The sequence below is a fragment of the Coregonus lavaretus genome (assembly GCF_964263955.1).
Source record: "Coregonus lavaretus genome assembly, contig: HAP1_SCAFFOLD_55, whole genome shotgun sequence".
NCBI lineage: Eukaryota > Metazoa > Chordata > Actinopteri > Salmoniformes > Salmonidae > Coregonus > Coregonus lavaretus.
The window spans coordinates 3,040,267-3,064,228 of record NW_028161934.1 but is presented as its reverse complement, the minus strand read 5'-3'; the positions used below and the strand labels follow the sequence as shown (position 1 = coordinate 3,064,228).

Sequence of the window (23,962 nt, the reverse complement as noted above, 5' to 3'; positions counted from 1 at the left end):
TGATATTTTTTTGTAAACCAACCCTGATCTGTACTTCTCCACAACTTTGTCCCTGACCTGTTTGGAGAGCTCCTTGGTCTTCATGGTGCCGCTTGCGTGGTGGTGCCCCTTGTTTAGTGGTGTTGCAGACTCTAGGGCACATATGTCAGAGTCAAGGCCCGCGGGCCACATCCGGCCCGCGAGAAGGTTTTTTACGGCCCCTGGGATGATCTTGATTTATTATTAGAACCGGCCCGCAGACCGCAGCAAGCCGGCAGCCCGCAGATCTTTTACACGCACCAATACTACATTTCCCACAATGCAACGATGACGCACCGAGCAGTAGGCTGCTTCATTTCAATATTTATTGGCACAGCAGTCGTCAGCATCACAGTAAAATTAACTTTCAGATACCCATCAAAAATGGCAAAACGGAAGGTGGACACTGAGAACCGGGGGTTTCAAACAAGGTGGGAGTCGGAGTATATGTTCACGGAGGTAGCTGGAAAACCTGTGTGTCTTCTGTGTGGAGAAAGTGTGGCGGTACTGAAAGAGTATAATCTGAGACGACATTATGAAACGAAACACGCGGACAAAAACAAGAATATGGACATGGAACAAAGGCTACAAAAGGCAGAGGAATTAAAACGAGGCCTCAAATCTCGACAGGCTCTGTTCAAAAAAGCCAAATCACAAGGCCAGGCTGCTGTCAAGGCCAGTTTTATTTTGGCAGAAGAGATCGCTAAATCAGCCCGGCCATTTACGGAGGGGGATTTCATCAAAAACTGCATGATTAAAGTTTGTGACGAAGTTTGCCCAGAAAAAAGGCAACTCTTTTTAAATGTGAGTCTGAGCAGAAACACCATTGCCGAGAGAGTAGACCAGTTGTCCATCAATCTAAAAGAGCAGCTTGTGAAAAAGGGAAAAGATTTCATTGCATATTCCTTGGCTGTGGATGAGAGCACCGACATTTCTGACATTGCCCAGTTGTCAATTTTCATCCGCGGAGTGGACTCCAGCCTAAGCGTGACAGAGGAGTTTTTGGCTTTACGTCCTATGCATGGCACAACTACGGGGCATGATTTGTATGAAGAGGTGTCAAGATGTGTAAATGAGATGGAGCTGCCTTGGGAAAAACTCGTGGGTTTGACAACCGACGGAGCACCTGCGATGTGTGGACACAGGAGCGGACTGGTGGCGAAGATACGGGAAAAGATGCAAGAGGAAAACGCGACAGGTGAGCTGACAGCTTATCATTGTATCATACACCAGGAAGCGTTGTGCGGTAAAGCCTTGAAAATGGAGCATGTAATGAGCATCATCACGCGCACAGTTAACTTTATCAGAGCCAAAGGTTTGAATCACCGCCAGTTCAAGGCATTTCTGACGGAGTTAGAAACGGAGCATGGTGATTTGCCTTATCACACAGAGGTGCGATGGCTAAGCCAGGGAAAGGTGCTTCAAAGATGTTTCGAGCTTCGTGAGGAGATTTGTCTGTTCTTGGACAGCAAAGGGAAAGACACAACACAACTCCGAGACGAAATGTTTCTGTGTGAAATGGCTTTTCTGTGTGACATTACGAGTCATCTGAATGCAATGAACTTGCAGCTGCAGGGTCGGGATCATGTCATCTCTGATATGTACAGTACAGTGAAGGCATTTAAAACCAAACTGACTCTGTGGGAGACGCAGATGCGGAAAGAAAATTTGAGCCACTTTCCCAGCTGCCAGACCATGAAAGAGAAGCTCTCTACCAGTGCGTTCCCGAGCGCACAGTTGGCTGATAAAATAGGTATGCTTGCCGCTGACTTTCGACGCCGATTTGCTGACTTTGAAGCACAAAAAAGCAGGTTGGAACTGCTCGGTAACCCATTTGCTGTTGACGTGGAAAGCTCACCACCAAACCTCCAAATGGAGTTGATTGACCTCCAATGCAATGATGCACTGAGGGCAAAATATGCGGCAGTGGGTGCTGCGGAGTTCGCCCGTTTCCTCCCCGACACAATGCCCCAGCTGCGCATGCAGGCTGCTCAAACGTTGTCTATGTTTGGCAGCACATACCTGTGTGAACAACTGTTTTCTTTGATGAACCTGAACAAAACATCACACAGAAGTCGACTTACTGCTGAACACCTCCACTCAATTCTGAGGATTTCCTCAGCTCAGAGCCTTACCCCGAACATTGATGAACTTGTGGAAAAGATGGGACACCACCAAGTATCACCCTCAACCTCAAACAAGTGAACATTACTGTGCAATCACATATTTAGAGTTTTTACTCAGTTCAAGTTTAAAAGTTAAAGTTTAATATTTGTTTTCACTGCATGTTACTTCTCCTTAAACAAAGTGTTGTTTTTGATTAATAGATTTTTGCACTTTATTTTATTGTATTTCAATCCAATTATATTTTAAAAATATTTCAGTTGAGTGGATGATAGAAAATTGCTATTATTGTTTTTTTCTTTGAAGTAAATTTAGCCCACTTTTGCTAAAATAGAAAATATAGGCTACTGATGGTGCCTTGAATACCGGTTTCTTTCATTTAATGTTCATGTTATGGGGATTTTTATATAAAGGAAATTTGTCTTTTGTGTCTGTTGAAAATTAAAGATTACTGACAGAGCCATAAGAAAATATTGCTTTATTTATCTGATCATATTGGAATATATTTGTTAGGTTTTCAGTAGGTTCAATTAGGTTCACTAGACTATATGCGTCATTTAAAAAATTTTCAATGAACATTCGAACAGTCCGGCCCTCGGCTTGTAGCTAAATTTTTTATTTGGCCCTCCGTCCATTTGACTTTGACACCCCTGCTCTAGGGCCTTTCAGAACAGGTGTATATATACTGAGATCATGTGACAAATCATGTGACACTTCGATTGCACACAGGTGGACTTTATTTAACTAATTATCTGACTTCTGAAGGTAATTGGTTGCACCAGATCTTATTTAGGGGCTTCATAGCAAAGGGGGTGAATACATATGCAGCACCACTTTTCCATTATTAATGTTTTAGACTTTTTTGAAAAAGTTATTCTTTTCATTTCACTTCACCAATTTGGAGTATTTTGTTAATGTCCATTACATGAAATCCAAATAAAAATCAATTTAAATTACAGGTTGTAATGCAACAAAATAGGAAAAACGCCAAGGGAGATGAATACTTTTGCAAGGCACTGTACACTACCAGTCAAAGGTTTTAGAACACCTACTCATTCAAGGTTTATTTTTATTTTTTACTATTTTCTACATTGTAGAATAATAGTGAAGACATCAAAACTATGAAATAACACATGGAATCATGTAGTAGCCCAAAAAGTGTTAATCAAATCAAAATACATTTTATATTTGAGATTCTTCAAATAGCCACCCTTTGCCTTGATGACAGCTTTGCACACTCTTGGCATTCTCTCAACCAGTTTCACCTGGAATGCTTTTCCAACAGTCTTGAAGGAGTTCCCACATATGCTGAGCACTTGTTGGCTGCTTTTCCTTCACTCTTTGGTCCAACTCATCCCAAACCATCTCAATTTGGTTGAGGTCGGGGGATTGTGGAGGCCAGGTCATCTGATGCAGCAGTCCATCACTCTCCTTCTTGGTAAAATAGCCCTTACATAGCCTGGAGGTGTGTTGGGTCATTGTCCTGTTGAAAAACAAATGATAGTCCCACTAAGCCCAAACCAGATGGGATGGTGTATCGCTGCAGAATGCTGTGGTAGCCATGATGGTTAAGTGTGCCTTGAATTCTAAATAAATCACAGACAGTGTCACCAGCAAAGCAATCCCACCCCATAACACCTCCTCCTCCATGCTTTACGGTGGGAAATACAAATGCGGAGATAATTCCGTTCACCCACACCGCGTCTCACAAAGACACGATGGTTGGAACCAAACATCTCCAATTTGGACTCCAGACCAAAGGACACATTTCCACCGGTCTAATGTCCATTGCTCGTGTTACTTGGCCCAAGCAAGTATCTTCTTCTTATTGGTGTCCTTCAGTAGTGGTTTCTTTGCAGCAATTCGACCATGAAGGCCTGATTCACACAGTCTCCTCTGAACAGTTGATGTTGAAATGTGTCTGTTACTTGAACTCTGTGAAGCATTTATTTGGGCTGCAATTTCTGAGGCTGGTAACTCTAATTAACTTATCCTCTGCAGCAGAGGTAACTCTGGGTCTTCCATTCCTGTGGCAGTCCTCATGAGAGCCACTATCACCATAGTGCTTGACTGTTTTTGCGACTGCACTTGAAGAAACTTTCAAAGTTCTTGAAATGTTCCGTATTGACTGACCTTCATGTCTTAAAGTAATGATGGACTATTGTTTCTCTTTGCTTATTTGAGCAGTTCTTGCCATAATATGGACTTGGTCTTTTACCAAATAGGGCTATCTTCTAAAACTTTTGACCGGTACTGTGTACGTATCATAATGATTAGGTTATTACTAGTGTACTGATAAAAGTAGGTCACGTGACATGCCGGCCACTTTGAGAAAAATATGTTTTTTATATCGGAGTTGTGCCAGGTCGTCACAAGTTACCACAGCCACAAAGTCATAAACCATGCCCACTTCTACAATTTCTCTATTTAAAATGTAATTTTAAACCTAACCTTAACCACACTGCTAAAATCATGTCTGACCATAACCTTAAAATCAAGAAAGCATGTTTTACTTTGTGGCTGAGGTAACTAGTGGAAATAGTTGTCTGTTGTTCACATGCGTATATGCCCTCTCATTGGCTAGAATGGTCCCACCTGATTTTGCCTCCTCCCGACTGCCTTCCATTTTTAAGACATTTATTTTCATTGCCGTTACATGTTAGAAGGCAATCGCTGGCAATTAATTATTGGGTTAACTTACAGGAACATGTGGTGTCTCACAGCACAAAAGGGGTGCTACAGAAAAGTTGGGAGCATGAACGTAGACAGAATAAAACCTTTGGATGGGTGGGTGATAAGCAGGCGAGGCAGATGGGATTGTATGGCAGGGACTTTAGCCCCATGATACCTATCCCTGTGAGTCCACCATGGCTACTCCCACCTCCAGTAGTTGATTTACAAGTGTTGGAGAGAGTACGGAAAGACAGGGAGGGGGTTGATCCATGCGAGTTCTTTAAAAGGCGACTGGAAATTGTAAATTAGTATTTTTTGGACATGTATACAGATCGATCAAAAGACCCATGGACAGGTAGGACTGGATCAGCCTTTGTTCAACAGGAAAGTGGGGTGGCTGTCAGGAGACGTATTACAGACCACCTGGCTGTGTATACGGCAGAGCTGATGGCTGTACTGTTGGCCTTGCTGTGGGTGGAGAAAGTCAAGCCAGACAGAGTAGTTATATGTTCTGACTCATGTGCTGTGTTGATAAGCCTGCAATCATTTAGCTAACATAGCAGACAAGGCCTGCCATATGAGGGAATTAAAATTCATGCCCGAATGAGACAGCTGGGTGTCCATATAAGCTTTGCTTGGGTCCCGGCCCATGTAGGGGTGGAAGGGAATGAGGAAGTAGATGTGCTAGCTAGACAGGCCCTAATCGGATCGGGTTACTGGTCCAACGCTCTAAACCGCTAGGCTACATGCTGCCCCTATTCCAGGTACAGAGTAAAGTAGGGGAGGATGGTAGGAATGGACAGAAGAGAGGAGGCCATCCTTACAAGGGTAAGGGTGGGACACAGCCAGCTGAATAAGTCATTAGATGCGATGGGAAATCATTCAACAGGAAGGTGTGATTACTGCCAGGAAACAGAGACAGTGTGGGCAGTATGATAGGGAATGATAAAGACTGATACAGTATGAGGGAGAAGGGGGTACAGGAATTGAGTTTGATAAGCGTATTGAGTACAACATTGTTAGATACAGTCACACATATTTATATTTTTAAAGAGAAACGGGGCTGGAGGATAAAGACTTAGTTCCTCAATCCCTGTCGCTGGCCCACACACCAATACAGAAGGTGGGGTAATGCACCATAACGTTGGATGTCAACCATAAACCACAGATTTTATTTTTATTATTATTGTTAGAGCGGAGGTGAACAAGTGCACACTTTGGGAGGAAGGAGAGATAATTAAGTAATATGACATATTGCTAAACATGATATAGTTGTAGGAATGTGGAGGATGATGAAAACTAGGCCTAGACATTTTATACAGCACAGCAAGGCCTATACTGTTAAAAGGAAACCAGACTTACTGGATCCATCGTGGAAACTATTGTTTCTTCAGCGTTTCTTACTAAGACAAGAAATGTGTAGGCTACAGTACAGTTACTATGTTGTCACAGTGCTCAGATAAGGATTAGGGGGTTAGCGGGAGATAATTCCAGTCTCAAGGCTGCAACTGATGCACCCCTAGACCAGAGCAATCAAACATCTATTTAAATATCAAAACTCAATTAATCTTACTTCAGAAAGTTCCCCGATCTATAAAAGTCGAGTAAAGTCAAGAAAACGTTCAACAACACCCCTTTCACTAAGAATCCTGTTGTCTGCTGTCGTCTATTTTTACCTGACAGCAACTTGGAACAGAGTTCTATTTGAGTCCAGTAAGACACGTGTTTCTCTGTTGATTGTTTTTAAACCGGTTTTATTCTCAGGACCATGACTATAACATTGAGTGTTGAGACACAGGGCAACAACATATCCTGGTCTCTTCTACATAATACAATTAAACATTTTAAAAAATACATATTTTAATAAATGAATATGCAATCAGCAATGTAAAACAAAACAAGAAAACATGAAACCACATTCCAGATGTATGTTTTACAATGACATTTACATGCAAGCATTCGTTCCTTCTAACAAATCCCCAATAAAAAGTAGAATGGTAGGTATAAGATATTATCAAGTGTATTTCCAGAGTGAAGAGAGAGAAGTTTGGTAGGAGACCTTACTGGCCGTGAGAAAACTGAAGAGTGTGATGTCTGTGGTTGACATGACCTATAAGTACTGATGGGCAGAGCTGGCTTCCTGCCCCCATGATGCCTCTTCCTAACAGCCAACACATCATTCGCTTCACAATGAAAATGTGTTTAAATCTTGTTGGAGCACACTTAATATACAATAAGGAAAGTTGAAAGATATCCCTATTAAAATTCTTTAAAATAAATGCAACAACATAATTTGACCACACTAATAGGCCTATGGCTTCTGTACTTCTGTATGTCCCATCAGCTACACTAAAACCTGGTGAAGGGATTTACAAGAAATATGTGAACATCTTTTAGGACCAAACTAATTATACAAGAGGCCTATGATCCTTATAAAAAAAGATTATTATTATAGATTTAAAAAACAATGTGATAAGCAGATGTTGTTAAGCAGATATTGGATTACATTTATTGATCTATTGAAAACAAGAATATACACCTCGTATTGTTGAAACATTATTATACATGATACAAGTATTTAATGGATAATGGGAGTTAATGAAATAAGATGCAGCTATGAAAACCCACCTCAACATCCCCCACCCCACAACAATCCTACTCCGAGACGAATGATCGATATGGATCCAGAGCTTGACATTATGCTACAAAGCTTATCATGGTATTCAGACTTAGTATACTGTTAGAGAATGGGAGATGGATGACTCTTCACAAGATGTTTTCTATTTAAACTTTATTTAGGGATCTGGAAACGGTGCAGGAGAGGAGGGAGATAAAAGACGACATGTTTGTGCTTTATGGTGATTTTCCAGTGACCATGAATGAGCAAAGATCTTTCCACATAGACAGGAGTAAGGTTTCTCTCCAGTGTGTGTGAGCTGGTGTCTAGTCAGATTTCCTGACACCATGAAGCTCTTCCCACACTGATCACAGCTATAAGGCTTCTCTCCTGTGTGTATGCGTTGGTGTGTAGTCAGTTCTCCTGATTGATTGAAGCTCTTCGCACACTGATCACAGCTATAAGGCTTCTCTCCTGTGTGTATGCGTTGGTGTGTAATCAGGGTTCCTGGATGATTGAAGCTCTTCCCACACTGATCACAGCTGTACGGCTTCTCTCCTGTGTGTATGCGTTGGTGTGTAATCAGGGATCCTGAATAATTGAAGCTCTTCCCACACTGATCACAGCTATAAGGCTTCTCTCCTGTGTGTATGCGTTGGTGTGTAATCAGTTGTGCTGATTGACTGAAGCTCTTCCCACACTGATCACAGCTATAAGGCTTCTCTCCTGTGTGTATGCGTTGGTGTGTAGTCAGGTATCCTGAATGACTGAAGCTCTTTCCACACTGATCACAGCTGTAAGGCTTCTCTCCTGTGTGTATGCGTTGGTGTGTAATCAGGGATCCTGAATAATTGAAGCTCTTCCCACACTGATCACAGCTATAAGGCTTCTCTCCTGTGTGTATGCGTAGGTGTGTAATCAGGTGTGCTGATTGATTGAAGCTCTTCCCACACTGATCACAGCTGTACGGCTTCTCTCCTGTGTGTATGCGTTGGTGTGTAATCAGGGATCCTGAATAATTGAAGCTCTTCCCACACTGATCACAGCTATAAGGCTTCTCTCCTGTGTGTATGCGTTGGTGTGTAGTCAGGTATCCTGAATGACTGAAGCTCTTTCCACACTGATCACAGCTGTAAGGCTTCTCTCCTGTGTGTATGCGTTGGTGTGTAATCAGGGATCCTGAATGATTGAAGCTCTTCCCACACTGATCACAGGTATAAGGCTTCTCTCCTGTGTGTATGCGTTGGTGTGCAGTCAGGGTGGAATCTCGAGCAAAGCTCTTCCCACACTGATCACAGCTATAAGGCTTCTCTCCTTTGTGTATGCGCTGGTGTCTAGTCAAAAGTCCTGAATGATTGAAGCTCTTCCCACACTGATCACAGCTATAAGTCTTCTCTCCTGTATGTATGCGTTGGTGTATGGTCAGGTATCCTGACTTCCGGAAGCTCATCCCACACTGATCACAGCTATTAGGCTTCTCTCCTGTGTGTATGCGTTGGTGTGTAGTCAGGTGTCCTGATTGACTGAAGGTCTTCCCACAATCAAAGCAGGGGTAAGGCCTCTCCCCTGTATGAATTCTCTGATGAGATTTTAAGGTTTTAGATGCAGCAAAACCCTTCCCACACTGAGAGCAGCGGTACTGTTTCTCTCCAGTGTGAATCCGATGGTAAATGATAAATTCCTTCTGTTTAGCAAAACCCTCCCCACAGTCAAAGCAGCAGTGGTGAGGTTTCTTCCCTATACATGTCTGCTGGTGTTTGAGACGTTCTGATCTGGAGAGACTCTTCTGGAGAGACGTCTTGTCAGCATCATGTTGTTGTTGAGGCTCCCCAGATGATAAGCCCCTCCCACCAAGAGCGCAACGGTTAGGGCTGTCCCCTGTGAAACAAAGATATTGAATAGCATGGACATCTGAAATCAGGCTACCTGATGGGACTTTGATGAATGACAAATTGCCAATCAAAATAAACGTACTACCACAGCGACCATGTTATTTTTGAGAAGCATATTTGATTCCCGAATTCAGACATAAAGTTTAAGTGAAAACTATTTATAAGATGCATACTTTCAGTTTTTCCCAAACTCACTGCACTCCCGCAAAGAAGTAAGCTTGTGCTGCTCGTGCTAGTAGGAGGGCATAATTATTCGTGCTTGTGTAATCATGTCTTTGCAGCTGTATAGGTGAATAAACTTAGTTTGAGCTTTTTCTAGTTGTCTGTGAGTTTTATTTAGATCCTAACACATGTAAACATACTCATTGTAAAGCACTAGTTATTTTGTTGCTTTGACAAAGTCATTTCTGAAGATTATTATGAATGTGATTAGTAATTCATTTAGGTCTGTCCCTCATTTTAAGGTCAACCCTGTTACATGAACTGAACTCCCGTTTTAATATGGTGAAACTATTCCTTTAAAAAAATATATGTTTTCAAAAGAAACATTGAACATCTAATAGTTAAATCATAGTAGAACCAGCTCACCTGCTTTTACTCTCTTTTTGTCAATTTACTGCTGTTTTGTGGTGGAAAACTGAGCAAGTCAACCCTTTTTACCCATTCATAGACATGCTATAAATGTTTTAAGTTAAAAAAATTTGTGAAGATTGCATTCAATTGCCACTAGGTTTCATAAAACAACCTTCTTTTCCCCCCGTCACAAGCGGTTTTATGGCTGATTTAAAGGACTATTCTACCCATGTAATCTGGTGGTTTTGTTGTTTTCAGTAGTCCCCTGTTACGGTCAACACTGTTACTTTATTTGGCACATAGGCACTTAGTGTAGTACTATTTTTATTAAATGTCTTGAGATGGGAAAACATGTTTTTTTTATGAAGTTGAAGATGTGCTCTTTATTACAGAATGTTACAATTACGTGATTATTTTTGGGACCAAGTTACACTTTTAGAAATGGGTGGAATGACCCAGATCACTTCATCAATATATAATGAATCAATTAATGACTAAAGTGCATAAAGATGTTAGAATTCTGATATGACATCATTGTTTAAGCACTATCCACTGAGTTTTCAATCTACGGTGTGCGACATTGTCCAATATTCCAATAAATCAACACAATCTACTTTTGTTTTTTCAAATTGCTGGCATCTTGAAGCTAAAATTGGGATCATGTTTACAATGCTAATGTCAATACCCAAAAAACAGTAAAGGAGAGCAATGTACAATACAGTGAATTTAGCAAAACGAGGAATTTGTGGTAAGTACATGCGAGCCGCCATCTTTATGCACCTCCACTATTGTTACAGAAGCAGACTGTAGTGTAATCTACACACCATGGTTCTTACTTAATGAAATCAAATCTCCATCTTCCTTCTCTTCTCCTCCTCCTCTCTCAGTTCCACTCTGCCCCGGTGTTTTCCTGCAGTCGACCAGACCCAGCAGTAAAGCGGTACCGGGAGGTGTTTGACCTGGGGACTCCTGGAGGTTGGAGGGGAACGGGCTAGCTTTGTCCTGTTGGCCACAATAAATATTAAACACAGTTTATCATTAAACCAAATATTTGATTAATTTTGTCTACACCTCTGATTGATTTGGATGCATCCCTAGAATATCTAATTGTTCCTCAAATGTTCAATCATTCACTACTTCCCACAAATCTAATAGCATTGGGTTGGTGGAGGCATGGGCTAGTCAGAGTTTCCACCATATTTCTTATACCAGTCATTTCCTTTCAAAACAGAGAGGAAGCGGCGACTTCTGGCTTATTTGATCGAATATACGTTTCATAACGATTAGGTTGTTACGAGTTTAATAATAAAAGTAGGTCACGTGACATGCTGGAAACTCCCCCCCCCCAAAAAAAAAAATGTAATTTGAAACCTAACCTTAACCACACTTCTAACCTTATGCCTGACCCTAACTTAAAATAAAAAATGCAAATTTTTGTTTTTATGAATTTCTACGATATACATTTTGGACTTTGTGTTTGTGGTAACTAGTGGAAACCATTGTGCCTGTTGTTCACATGCGTATCTGCCCTCTCATTGGCTAGAATGGTCCCACCTGATCTTGCCTCCTCCCGACTGCCTTTCATTTTTTAAGATATATCTTTCATTGCCGTTACATATTAGAAGGCAATTAATTATTGGAACATGGGTTGTCTCATGTTCCAAAAGTTGGGAGCATGAACGTGGACAGAATTAAAGCTTTGGTCTCTGGTCTTGGCCATTGTGGAGAGGTTGGAGTCTGTTTGATTGAGTGTGTGGACAGGTGTCTTTTATACAGGTAACGAGTTCAAACAGGTGCAGTTAATACAGGTAATGAGTGGAGAACAGGAGGGCTTCTTAAAGAAAAATTAACAGGTCTGTGAGAGCCGGAATTCTTACTGGTTGGTACGTGATCAAATACTTATGTCATGCAATAAAATGCAAATGAATGAATTACTTAAAAATCATACAATGTGATTTTCTGGATTTTTGTTTTAGATTCCGTCTCTCACAGTTGAAGTGTACCTATGATAAAAATTACAGACCTCTACATGCTTTGTAAGTAGGAAAACCTGCAAAATCGGCAGTGTATCAAATACTTGTTCTCCCCACTGTATATATATATATATATATATATATATATATATATATATATATATATATATATATATATATATATATATATATATATATATATATATATATATATAACAACTTTTGAAGTTAATATAATGCCATTGTTAAGTGAGAGAACCACTCCGGAAAAGGGCGGGACAGCTGCTCCGGATGTGAACATGAAAAATATATTAAATTAACTTTCTAATGATATGAAGAACCATTTCAAAGTAGAGAAGTGTAGGCAGGAGATAATAAATAAATATTCTGTCATTGTTGATGAAATCTGTCTGATATACAAAAAGCTTGGGGAAAAATACAGAGAATGTCTAACTCATTGACAAAGACATACATTTACATTTTAGTCATTTAGCAGACGCTCTTATCCAGAGCGACTTACAGGAGCAATTAGGGTTAAGTGCCTTGCTCAAGGGCACATTTACGTCATTTAGCAGACGCTCTTATCCAGAGCGACTACAAATTGGTGCATTCACCCTATAGCCAGTTGGATAACCACTTTACAATTATACTTTTTTTTTTTTTTTTGGGGGGGGGGGGGGTAGAAGGATTACTTTATCCTATCCCAGGTGTTCCTTAAAGAGGTGGGGTTTCAAATGTCTCCGGAAGGTGGTGAGTGACTCCGCTGTCCTGGCGTCGTGAGGGAGCTTGTTCCACCATTGGGGTGCCAGAGCAGCGAACAGTTTTGACTGGGCTGAGCGGGAACTATGCTTCCGCAGAGGAAGGGGAGCCAGCAGGCCAGAGGTGGATGAACGCAATGCCCTCGTTTGGGTGTAGGGACTGATCAGAGCCTGAAGGTACGGAGGTGCCGTTCCCCTCACTGCTCCATAGGCAAGCACCATGGTCTTGTAACGGATGCGAGCTTCAACTGGAAGCCAGTGGAGTGTGCGGAGGAGGGGGGTGACGTGAGAGAACTTGGGAAGGTTGAACACCAGACGGGCTGCGGCATTCTGGATGAGTTGTAGGGGTTTAATGGCACAGGCAGGGAGCCCAGCCAACAGCGAGTTGCAGTAATCCAGACGGGAGATGACAAGTGCCTGGATTAGGACCTGTGCCGCTTCCTGTGTAAGGCAGGGTCGTACTCTCCGAATGTTGTAGAGCATGAACCTGCAGGATCGGGTCACCGCCTTGATGTTAGCGGAGAACGACAGGGTGTTGTCCAGGGTCACGCCAAGGCTCTTCGCACTCTGGGAGGAGGACACAACGGAGTTGTCAACCGTGATGGCGAGATCATGGAACGGGCAGTCCTTCCCCGGGAGGAAGAGCAGCTCCGTCTTGCCAGGGTTCAGCTTGAGGTGGTGATCCGTCATCCATACTGATATGTCGGCCAGACATGCAGATATGCGATTCGCCACCTGGTTATCAGAAGGGGGAAAATGGTTCCACGTCTTCAGTTAGTCTTTAACTGTATTAGCCGAAGTCAGACAATGAGATCAGAAAGTCCTTTGTGATACTCATGATAGGACATTGCAGAGAGATAAAGAGAGTTTGAGGGCTCTTGGTGAACAGATAAAAACATTAAAAGAGGAAATTCAACAATTGCAGGAGGCATGTGTGCTAAAGGAAGACTTGGCCCCCTCCTGTGGGCTCTCTGTTCTACCCTCATGCTGAGTTGTGCAAGGCAGATCGGGTTTCAAGCATCTGGTCAGCACTGCCTGGCTTTGAGTCAACAGATTCTGACAGCGGTGACAAGCGATGTCTTAGGCCAATCAGAACACAGGCTGTTAAAGGGAGTAAAGACAAACCCCCGTGACAGTAATCACAAATAAATCAGCATCTCCAAAACTTGGATGAATGGTCAAAGACTTTGAAGCATCCACAAGACGTGGGTATGAAGACGTGGAACCATTTAAAGCGATTTTAAAAACTCTACAATCTACATCCATATGATGGGTTACAGTTGTTAGGCTTTGTTTTGAACAACCGTGAACATGGTGTACTTGAAGAAAAAGGTTATAGCGCTGTGGGTGGTGAAATGTATTTATGTCACTGATAGGTGCCAGAAAGTCTGGGTGCCAGGAATTCTGGGGGGCTACTGCTGTTAATCTTAGAATGAGTATGTGATGGAATGTCCTGACTGGGGTGCAAACTGATACCACCGGGGTTGGGAGTGACACACAATGATGGTTGGCAACTGTTGGTTAGAACTTGTTTACACTCAAGTATATAAACTGAGAGATCTCTGGGTCTATCATTCGGATAACAAGAGGCAACTTACTTGTATCGTGTTGTGTTGAATCCGGTACCGTATTATTAAATACCTTGTATCAAATCTCCATCTAAGTGTTTAGTTATATTAGTGCATCCTGAATCCCTTAAAACCACCACTCATAATTGGACATTAAACTAGTTATGGCAGTAGGCCGAGTATGGCATTAGTCATGTAAACACCTTACTCTGCTTATCTTAATTGGCTTAAGGTGACAATCCATGTAACGCAGTTAAAAACACCTGGTATCCTGAGCAATCTTTAGAATTATTAGGACATGTAAACACTTTAATCAGAGTTATAGCAGTGTATTTAATCTGTGCATGTGCTAGCACAAGCAGCGCAAGCTAACTTATTTTGATTGTGTGCAGTGAGTTCAGAAAAACTGAAAGTATGCAGCTTAGAAATAGTTCTCACATACAAACTGTATATGTCCGAATTCTGAATTAAATATGCTTCTCAAAAATAACATGGTCCCTGCGGTAGTATGTTTATTTTGATTGTCAATTTTCTGCATTTATCAAAGTCCCATCAGGTAGCCTGATTTCAGATGTCCATGCTATTCAACATCTTTGTTTCACAGGGGACAGCCCTAACTGTTGCTCTCTCAGTGGGAGGGGCTTATCATCTGGGAAGCCTCAACAAAAACATGATGCTGACAAGACAGAGAAGAGTCTCTCCAGATCAGAACACCTCAAGAAACACCAGCAGAGACATATAGGGAAGAAACCTCACCACTGCTGCTTTGACTGTGGGAAGAGAGCATAGGCCTCTTGTATAATTAGTTTGGTCCTAAAAGATGTTCACATATTTCTTGTAAATCCCTTCACCAGGTTTTAGTGTAGCTGATGGGACATACGGAAGTACAGAAGCCATAGGACTATTAGTGTGGTCAAATTATGTTGCATTTATTTTAAAGGATTTTAATAGGGATATCTTACAACTTTCCTTATTGTGTATTAACTGTGCTCCAACAAGATGTTCACACATTTTTATTGTGAAGCGAAGGATGTGTTGGTTGTTAGGAAGAGGCATCATGGGGGCAGGAAGCAAGCTCTGCCCATCAGTACTTATAGGTAATGTCAACCACAGACCTCACACTCTTCTGTTTTCTCACGACTACTAAGGTCTCCTACCAAACTTCTCTCTCTTCACTCTGGAAATACACTTGATAATATCTTATACCTTACCATTCTACTTTTTATTGGTGATTTGTTAGAAGGAACAAATGCTTGCATGTAAATGTCATTGTAAAACATACATCTGGAATGTGGTTTCTTGTTTTGTTTTACATTGCTGATTACATATTCATTAGTTGTATTATGTAGAAGAGACCAGGATTTGATATGAATTAATGTATCCATGTGAATCTTATTGTAAAACGTTTTGTTTTGCATTGTTACTATTGTTATGAGTGGAGATCCCACCTACTGCTACTTTGTAGTTGATTGATGGATTACCTGCCAATCAGATGAGAGCAAAAACTCAACACTATATTTGTTTTGTTCTAGCATGTAATAAGAACATTTAATATATATTTTTTAATGTTAATAACATGATACTGAGTTGCAGAAGTCCAGACGGGAGATGAGAAACGCCTGGATTAGGATCTGCTCCGCTTCCTGTGTGAAGTTGGATCGTACTTGTTATGACGAGTTTCTCTGGTATCGAGTACTTCAGGATGTAAGAGAATAGTTTAACACTTTAGATGGAGAGTTGATTCATGTTTATTTGATTGTTACAGTACTGGATTCAATGACAAGCGTTACGGGCGTAGCCTCTTGTCATCTGAATGACTTCCATAGAAAATCCCTCAGTTTATGATGCTCTCCAATCTACTTCTGTCCAACAGTTGCCAACCATTATTGAGTGTCCTACTACAATAGGATCCCCCTACATGGTATCATGTGGCACCCTAGCCAGGCCATTCCATCACGTACTCCTCCTAAGATTAGCAACAGTGGCCACCAATCTATCTTGGCACACCGACCTTCTGGCCCCCCATCCGTGACGGACACAACACATGGCGTGTCCTTGTCCTCCGCTCATGATTTTACAGACATTAAGAAATCCTGTATCAAAAGTCGTTATATCAGTACTCTACGGATGTTGTTGAGCAAAAACCTGCAGGAGCGAGTCACTGTTGAATTATTAATTATTTTTGTACTTTTTACTCCACAATGACCACACTGCTAATCTTATGCCTGACCCTAACCGTAACATAAAAAAATCACATTTATGTTTTGACTTTGTGGTTACGACTGCCTTCCATTTTTTAGACATTTATTTTAATTGCCATTACATATTAGTAGGCAATTGCTGGCAATGAATTGTTGGGTTAACTTACAGGAACATGGGGTGTGTCACCCCACAAAAAGGGTTCTACAGAAAAGTTGGGAGCATGAACATGGACAGAATAAAACCTTTGGATGGGTGGGTGATAACCAGGCGAGGCAGATGGGATTGTATGGTAGGGACTTTAGCCCCACGGTACCTATCCCTGTGAGTCCACCATGGCTACTCCCACCTCCAGTAGTTGATTTACAAGTGTTGGAGAGAGTACGGAAAGACAGGGAGGGGGTTGATCCATGTGAGTTCTTTAAAAAGCGACTGGAAACGGTAAATCTGTATTTTTTGGACATATATACAGATGGATCAAAAGACCCATGGACAGGTCGGAATGGATCAGCCTTTGTTAAACAGGAAAGTGGGTTGGCTGTCAGGAGACGTATTACATTCCACCTGGCTTTGAACAAGGAAGAGCTGATGGCCATACTGTTGGCCTTGCAGTTGGTAGAGGAAGTCAAGTCAGACAGAGTAGTTATATGTTCTGACTCATGTGCTGTGTTGATAATCCTGCAATCATTTAGCTAACATAGCAGACAAGGCCTGCTATATGAGGGAAATCAAATTCATGCCCGGATGAGACAGCTGGGTGTCATTACAAGCTTTGCTTAGGTCCTGGCCCATGTGGGGGTGGAAGGGAATGAGGAAGTAGATGTGCTAGCTAAACAGGCCCTTAGGAGACAGGAGGTAGAGGTGCCAATGAGCAAGACAGAGACTAAGGGAATGAAATGGGCAGTGGTGGTGCAGAGATGGCAGGAACAGTGAAACAGTGGCACTAAGGGCAGGCATCTATTCATTGTTTACATTTTAGTCATTTAGCAGGCAATGTTATCTAGAGCGACTTACAGGAGAAATTAGGGTTAAGTTGCCCAATGGCACATTAACAGATTTTTCACCTTGTCGGCTCGGGTTACTGGCCCAACGCTCTAAACCACTAGGCTACCTGCCGCCCCTATTCCAGGTACAGAGTAAAGTAGGGGAGGATGGTAGGAATGGACAGAAGAGAGGAGGCCATCCTTACAAGGCTAAGGGTGGGACACAGCCAGCTGAATAAGTCATTAAATGTGATAGGAAATCATCCAACAGGAAGGTGTGATTACTGCCAGGAAACAGAGACAGTGGAGCATGTACTGATACAGTGTGGGCAGTATGATAGGGAAAGAGAGAGACTGAAACTGTATGAGGGATATTGGGGTACAGGAATTGAGTTTGATAAGCATACTAAGTAGAACATCGTTAGATACAGTCTCAAATATTTATATTTTTTAAGAGAAACAAGGCTGTCATATAGGATTTAGTTCCTCGACCGCTGTCGCTGGCTCACACTCCATTACAGTAGGTGTCAAAATGTACCGTAACTTTGGATGACAACCGCGGATAAACCCCACAGAAGAAGACGTATTTTCATTGTGAGTGGCCACTTCCGAGTATCTGGTCATATAATGGATAAGCAGATTTTCAAATCAGTGGAGGTGAACAAGTGCACACTTTGGGAGGAAGGAGAGATCATTAAGTACTAGACACAGATTCTTACACATGATAAAGTAGTAGGTTACCTTGCTTAAGGAAAACAAATCCCAACAAGTTTTAGTCTTTTTTTCTCTCCAGCCATTAAACACGGAAGAGGAATGTGGAGGATCAAATATTATAAAAACTTGGCATATACATTTTATACAGCATGCCTATACTGTTAAAAGGAAAGCAGACTTACCGGATCCATTGGGGAAGCCAAATTTTCTTCAGCGTTTCTTCATCAGACTTTCCGGTTCACACTGGCCATGCAGTAGCAAAATACACAGCTATCTCGATTTAAGAGCTCATGGCAGAGATTTAGAGAAAGGAGGATCTAGGAATCCCATTCGGCAATGAATGGAGGAACGTATAACGGCTCACCCAGCAGACTGTCGGACATTCACGTTCACCTTGTCATGTTGGGTCACGCAATCCCTTCTCAAAGTCAGGGTATGAGTCCAGAAACCTGCATATTTTCCTCCACACTAGTTAATGTCACGATTCCAAAGCTATTCGATATTACAGAGAATAAGTAAAATATATCACATATCGGTAAAGATTTACAATGACAAATTCGTCTCCTTCTTCTTCTTCTTCTTCTTCAGTGGGCTTTAATTGTGGTTGGCATCCAATATCTTGCCCAGCTGGGACGAGGACTCGGGCAGAACTTGGGTTGAGTGAAGGCATGAACGGCTGAGAGTTAGGGTCGGATGTCGTCATCTGGACCAACACCATGCGGACCTTGATGGTGTCACAAGGGTTTGTGTTACAGGGATAAGAGCTCGGGCAGAACATGGGAGTTGATGGAAAAAATTTGCGGGATGCCAGAAGTTAAATAAAATTCAATTTAAACGTAATGTGTCAGTGGGCAGGAAGGTTGGTCATTACGAAGGGGGGAATTTGGAACAAAATCTAAAATAAGTCATGCACATGCACCATATGTGGACAAAAAATAATAATTGTGGGGGACTTTTATTTTGACATGATGTAAGCAGGAAGGAAGTGGGTATACAACAGACCAACGTTTGGAAAGTATGTTTAATAATACGATGCTGGATTCTCCAAAATAAAATTCTGGGGTCAATAGCCAACAGTGGAAGTAGATTAGTACTCCTTTAAAAGTGCGTTCCCAGAAAAACAATCTTGAATACTTCCTCTGTTGTCTCTGTTCTGCAGATGCCAAGATCAATGCTCAGACAGAGGAGACTGTGCTGCCGGGGCCAATAACGCCTTGAGCTGAATACCTTCTGTTTGCAGGTGAGCAAAACCTCACCTTAACAGGACAGCCTCTCCGTTTGGCTCTCAAACCAAACTCTATTTGAGATTCTTAATTCATACATTATTTAAATTAACTTGGCTATCACCAAGAATTGTGTGCATCCATCCTATTTTGTGTGAAATATGTCTTGATTTTTGCCTTGTCATACATGTTCCAGCCAAGGGCAATGTAAATATACATGTCCTTTTGCTAATACAGTCTTCTCACAATTGGTAAAAGTTGTATGTACATGTATTTAGATGTTTTTGTATTTTTTTTCAGTCACACTGTGGCAAGAAAGGAGATCCATGAAGTGAACATGGACAGCATATCTCAGCCTGAGTCCAGTAAAGGTAAAGAGGACTCACCTAGGGAGCTCCTACACTAGCTAGCTAGCCTTATGAATGATGCACTGAAATTAGCTACTCTCAAGGGGATCACTGTGGTAGCTAGCTATGGCTATTCTCAGACAAGAACGAACAAGCAAGCCCCTGTCTGAGAAGCATGTCCGATTGATCGAGCATTCTACTCAATGCGTCGTCAATGAGTGCTGATTTCTTCAAAAAGTTAATTACAGTGGTTTGGAAATACAATGACATTGCAAAAGGAGGCAACTAATTAGTTAAACCGTTTGTCATCATTTTGATGTCGCCAGATTGACTTTTGATGTGCAGCATAATGTTAGCTAGCTACAATTGAGGGGATACCACCACATTTTTGCTAGTTGCCGTAGCATTGCTAGCTATTTTTGATGAACTTGTTAGCTAATGACAACATTGCCATCCATTTGACGACATGATAATGATGTCAAAGTTGTTTCATACTAAACGTTTGTCTACTTTAGCAATGTCATCATATTTCCAGGCCGCTATAGTGTTACTTTGACTCATTAGCCTCCATCCATCCTGACTTTTGTGCATGTCTATGCGCCGACGGCAGAGGGAGGCTTGGAGAATATTCATAACAATGACATGACGCGACACACTGACTGAGGTGCAACCTATGAATAAGCAACATTTGTTTTACATTTGTCTATTTTCCCAGCTCTCAGACTGTCTCTCTCTCTCTCTCTGTCTGTCTCTTGGAGTTCCAGATGTGGCTGGAGGAGTGGTGGTGGCCACTGGAAGGCAACTTTAATACTGGAGCAAATGTAGGAGCTCATCTTCATAAAATGAATCTATAACAGCCGATACAAGTATTCTATATGTATTAGGTACTACTACAGTGCTAGCAGGAGAGCCCTCCTTTACTAATCATATTTCATGAATGTACAGGGTCCATTTTGACCCAAGACAACAATCCAGACTAAGAATGTACCAAAGGTCAGATCATAATGAATACTAGTATTACATGGACAGAGTCGACCTGATCCTAGATCAGCACTCCTACTCTGATGGCGAATTCTCTCTCTCTGATCATCCTTTCTATAATTTCAGATTGACCCCCTGGTCTATGATTAGTAGATGTGGGTGAGTGGACATACAGATCTGGGACTAGCATAAAAACAGCAACTCTTCTCAGCTGTTGGCAAGGATTTATTTGACATCCAATCACCATGAGAGATGCTTTATTCTGCATTCAACACTTCTATTGTGGTCTCCCCTTATAGATGATTTTCAAGTACATATGTTGTAGAATTAAACACCTATATGCCTTAAAATGTTTATGGATTGAGAACCAGTTGAAGCGTTAATACAGAGCAGAGACATTTATGTGTTTTTCATAAACTCCCTGCAGCTGGTCTGGGTATGTCAATGACATGTGATGGAGATACAACTCCTCGTGATGGCTGTGTGGAGATTGGAGTAACAATGGAACTAGTGTTATCATTTGTTTGTGCTTATGTCCTTATGACCTGACACATAGCCACATGCACATAATCTCAAGGGCCAGGGAGGATGGTAAATGATAAATGCTTAAATGTATGTGGTTATGGATGACATGTTTAAACCATGTTTAAGGATTAATTGATATGTTTTATAATGTGTTATGAAATGATAAAGGTAAAACAGAATGAACATGATTGATACTTTGTACTCCAGATGCATGCCTGGATAGTGAATATAGTCAAAACAGAGTGTGATTGTTCTTTAACGTACGTATGTACATACTTTTTTGAGTCATGCCACTAATAAGAAACAGTGGCCCCACTTAGAGAAGCGCAAGTAGCCCTCGTGAGTAGCCAACATGTGATACTGAAATATGTTATTCATTCACATAGGGAGGAGTTGTATCAGTGTGACTATGCATGTGTCTGTATAAAAGGAGCGCTCCGGTTCAGGGCAAGCAGTTGCTCCATGGAGCAAGCTCGGCTTTGTTATGCAAATAATAAAAGTCTAAATTCACAAGTTCCAGTCTCTTGAGAAATATTTTTAAGTTGACTACTTTTTGAGTCAAATATTTCTACGACACCCTCAATCTATTACAGGAGAGGTGAGCACCTATCAGATCCCCCTGCTGTCCTTCACCCCTCAGTGCAGTCTTCTGACCATCGCTGAGGCCAGGAAGAAGTCTGCCAAGTTCATCACCATGCAACGCTCTACTGATCGAGGTAGACTATGCTTTGAGTAACAACTGACTGACTGAGAGGCAGGCAGACACGCACACTCACATTTGACTTGACCTTTCTCAATTAAATTAAATGTTATCATGGTCAGAATACTTGCAATAGAGAATGATTATATTCCCTCAGGGGACAGTGCCAGACATTGTAAGGGGGCTGTTGCATGTTTAGAAGTTTGGAATACATTATTTTCTATATTAGTTCGGGGTTCATCTAATCCTGACCTGACAGTGTGGCTTTCAACTAATCTATTTTGTTTTCTAACCCTCAGGAGACCATGAGAAGGGAGTGGGTCACCTGACCAACACCATTGCTGTGTGTGGTTAACTCCAGCAGCTCCAGCAGACCTCTTCCTGTCTTTTAGAAACGGGCCACTGTCCGCCAGGTGAGGATGCTCTCCCATGGAAGGGCTGTTGTGGCACCAAAATGCCTGAAAGTTGCCTGGGAGTGCTGATCTAGGATCAGGTCAACTATGTCCATATAATACTAGTATTCATAATGATCTTTAGTCTATTCTTAGTCTGACTTGTTCTCTTGGGTCAAAGTGGACTTTGTACATTCATGAAATATGATTAGTACTGTAAAACCATATGTAGCTAGCTAGCACTGTAGTAGTACCTAATATAGGATCCTTGTATCAGCATTAATTCGTCAGGGCATGGACTCTACAAGGTGTCGAAAGTGTTCCACAGCGATGCTGGCCCATGTTGACTCCAATGATTACCACAGTTGTGTCAAGTTGGCTGGATGTCCTTTGGGTGGTGGACCATTCTTTATACACACAGGAAACTGTTGAACATGAAAAACCCAGCAGTGTTGCAGTTCTTGACACAAACCGGTGCACCTGGCACCTACTACCATACCCCGTTCAAAGGCACTTAAATATTTTGTCTTACACGTTCACCCTCTGAATGGCACACATTCTCAATTATCTCAAGGCTTAAAAATCCTTCTTTAACCTGTTTCCTCCCCTTCATCTACATTGACTGAAGTGGATTTAACAAGTGACATCAATAAGGGATCATTGCTTTCACCTGGTCAGTCTATGACATGGACAGAGCAGGTGTTCCTAATGTTTTGTACACTCACTGTAGTTTATTGATCCTGAACCACAATGTGTCTAAAAAAGGTAGTAAAGAATAATTTGATAATCAAACATAGAATATTATTACACTGAACAATATGGTATTGCGTAATATAACATTTTCATAAAAGGCAATTGCGCAATAATGACTGATAGCAATACAAAGTAAATCATTAAACATATCAGGAGCACTCGGTCCTAGAGCAAAAAATATTATACGGTGTTATCAATATTATCGATGTTAGTCGCTGAGAAGTTTTTGTGTAATCAAAAATATAGAAATGCAAAATCCCAATGATTTTACATTTTACATCTTTAGTCATTTAGCAGACACTCTTATCCAGAGCGACTTACCGTTAGTGAGTGCATACATTTTTCATACTGGCCCCCCGTGGGAAACGAACCCACAACCGTGGCGTTGCAAGCGCCATGCTCTACCAACTGAGCTACACGGGGCCCATAAAGAGCAGAAGTAAAATCTTGATATATACTGTCAATATACTGTAGATTACTATCATAACAAGGACATATCATTCAAATGCAGCATTCACTCAAAAGTTGAAGTTCATGGTCTGGAAAACTTCTAGATGTGGTAGCAATATGATTGTTAAGAGAACAGAGGTGTAAGGCCTAGCTTAGGTTTTGGTGCCATAGCTCTTCAGTCCATGTTCTGTGGTGGTTCTCTTCAGTCCATGTTCTGTGGGGGTTCTCTTCAGTCCAGGTTCAGTGGTGGTTTTCTTTAGTCCAGGTTCTGTGGTGGTTTTCTCCAGTTCTCATAATGGGAGGGCTGAGCGTCTCTGAGTGGCTGTGTCGCTGCGGGAGTCCCTCACACTCTGAAAGAAGACACACGGAATGAATACTTTACACACTATACAGTGGGGGAAAAAAGTATTTAGTCAGCCACCAATTGTGCAAGTTCTCTCATTTAAAAAGATGAGAGAGGCCTGTAATTTTCATCATAGGTACACGTCAACTATGACAG

The 23,962-nt window shown here is 41.6% G+C and overlaps 1 protein-coding gene and 1 long non-coding RNA gene across 5 annotated transcripts; one reads left to right on the top strand and one right to left on the bottom strand.

Annotated features, from left to right (window-relative positions):
- Positions 1 to 6,566: 6,566 nt before the first annotated feature.
- Positions 6,567 to 18,785, bottom strand: LOC311119896 (uncharacterized protein). Of its 2 annotated transcripts, none has more exons than XM_084194546.1 (3): positions 18,275 to 18,785; positions 10,722 to 10,899; positions 6,567 to 9,310 (listed from the first exon to the last, which is right to left on the bottom strand). In XM_084194546.1, the coding sequence occupies exons 1-3, from the start codon at positions 18,281 to 18,283 to the stop codon at positions 7,611 to 7,613; spliced, it is 1,887 nt and encodes a 628-aa protein (XP_084050672.1). In that variant the 5' UTR covers positions 18,284 to 18,785; the 3' UTR covers positions 6,567 to 7,610. The 2 variants fall into 2 exon arrangements, with proteins under 2 accessions (XP_084050672.1, XP_084050673.1); XM_084194547.1 differs by having other exon boundaries at positions 10,734 to 10,899.
- A 257-nt stretch (positions 18,786 to 19,042) lies between these two features.
- Positions 19,043 to 21,682, top strand: LOC311119898. 3 transcript variants are annotated; one of them, XR_014612039.1, is made up of 6 exons: positions 19,043 to 19,107; positions 19,252 to 19,332; positions 19,616 to 19,686; positions 20,378 to 20,483; positions 20,608 to 20,655; positions 20,770 to 21,682. It is a non-coding gene; the product is annotated as an uncharacterized lncRNA (long non-coding RNA). The 3 variants fall into 3 exon arrangements; XR_014612038.1 differs by lacking the exon at positions 20,608 to 20,655; XR_014612040.1 differs by lacking the exons at positions 19,043 to 19,107; positions 20,608 to 20,655 and having other exon boundaries at positions 19,123 to 19,332; positions 20,427 to 20,483.
- Positions 21,683 to 23,962: the final 2,280 nt, after the last annotated feature.

Bases quoted from the DNA above. Each gene is read 5' to 3' on its own strand.
- LOC311119896 (XM_084194546.1), bottom strand. The intron at 9,311-10,721 runs GTGTGTAGATTA...TTTGTTTCACAG, and splicing joins TTCATTAAGTAAGAACCATG to GGGACAGCCCTAACCGTTGC.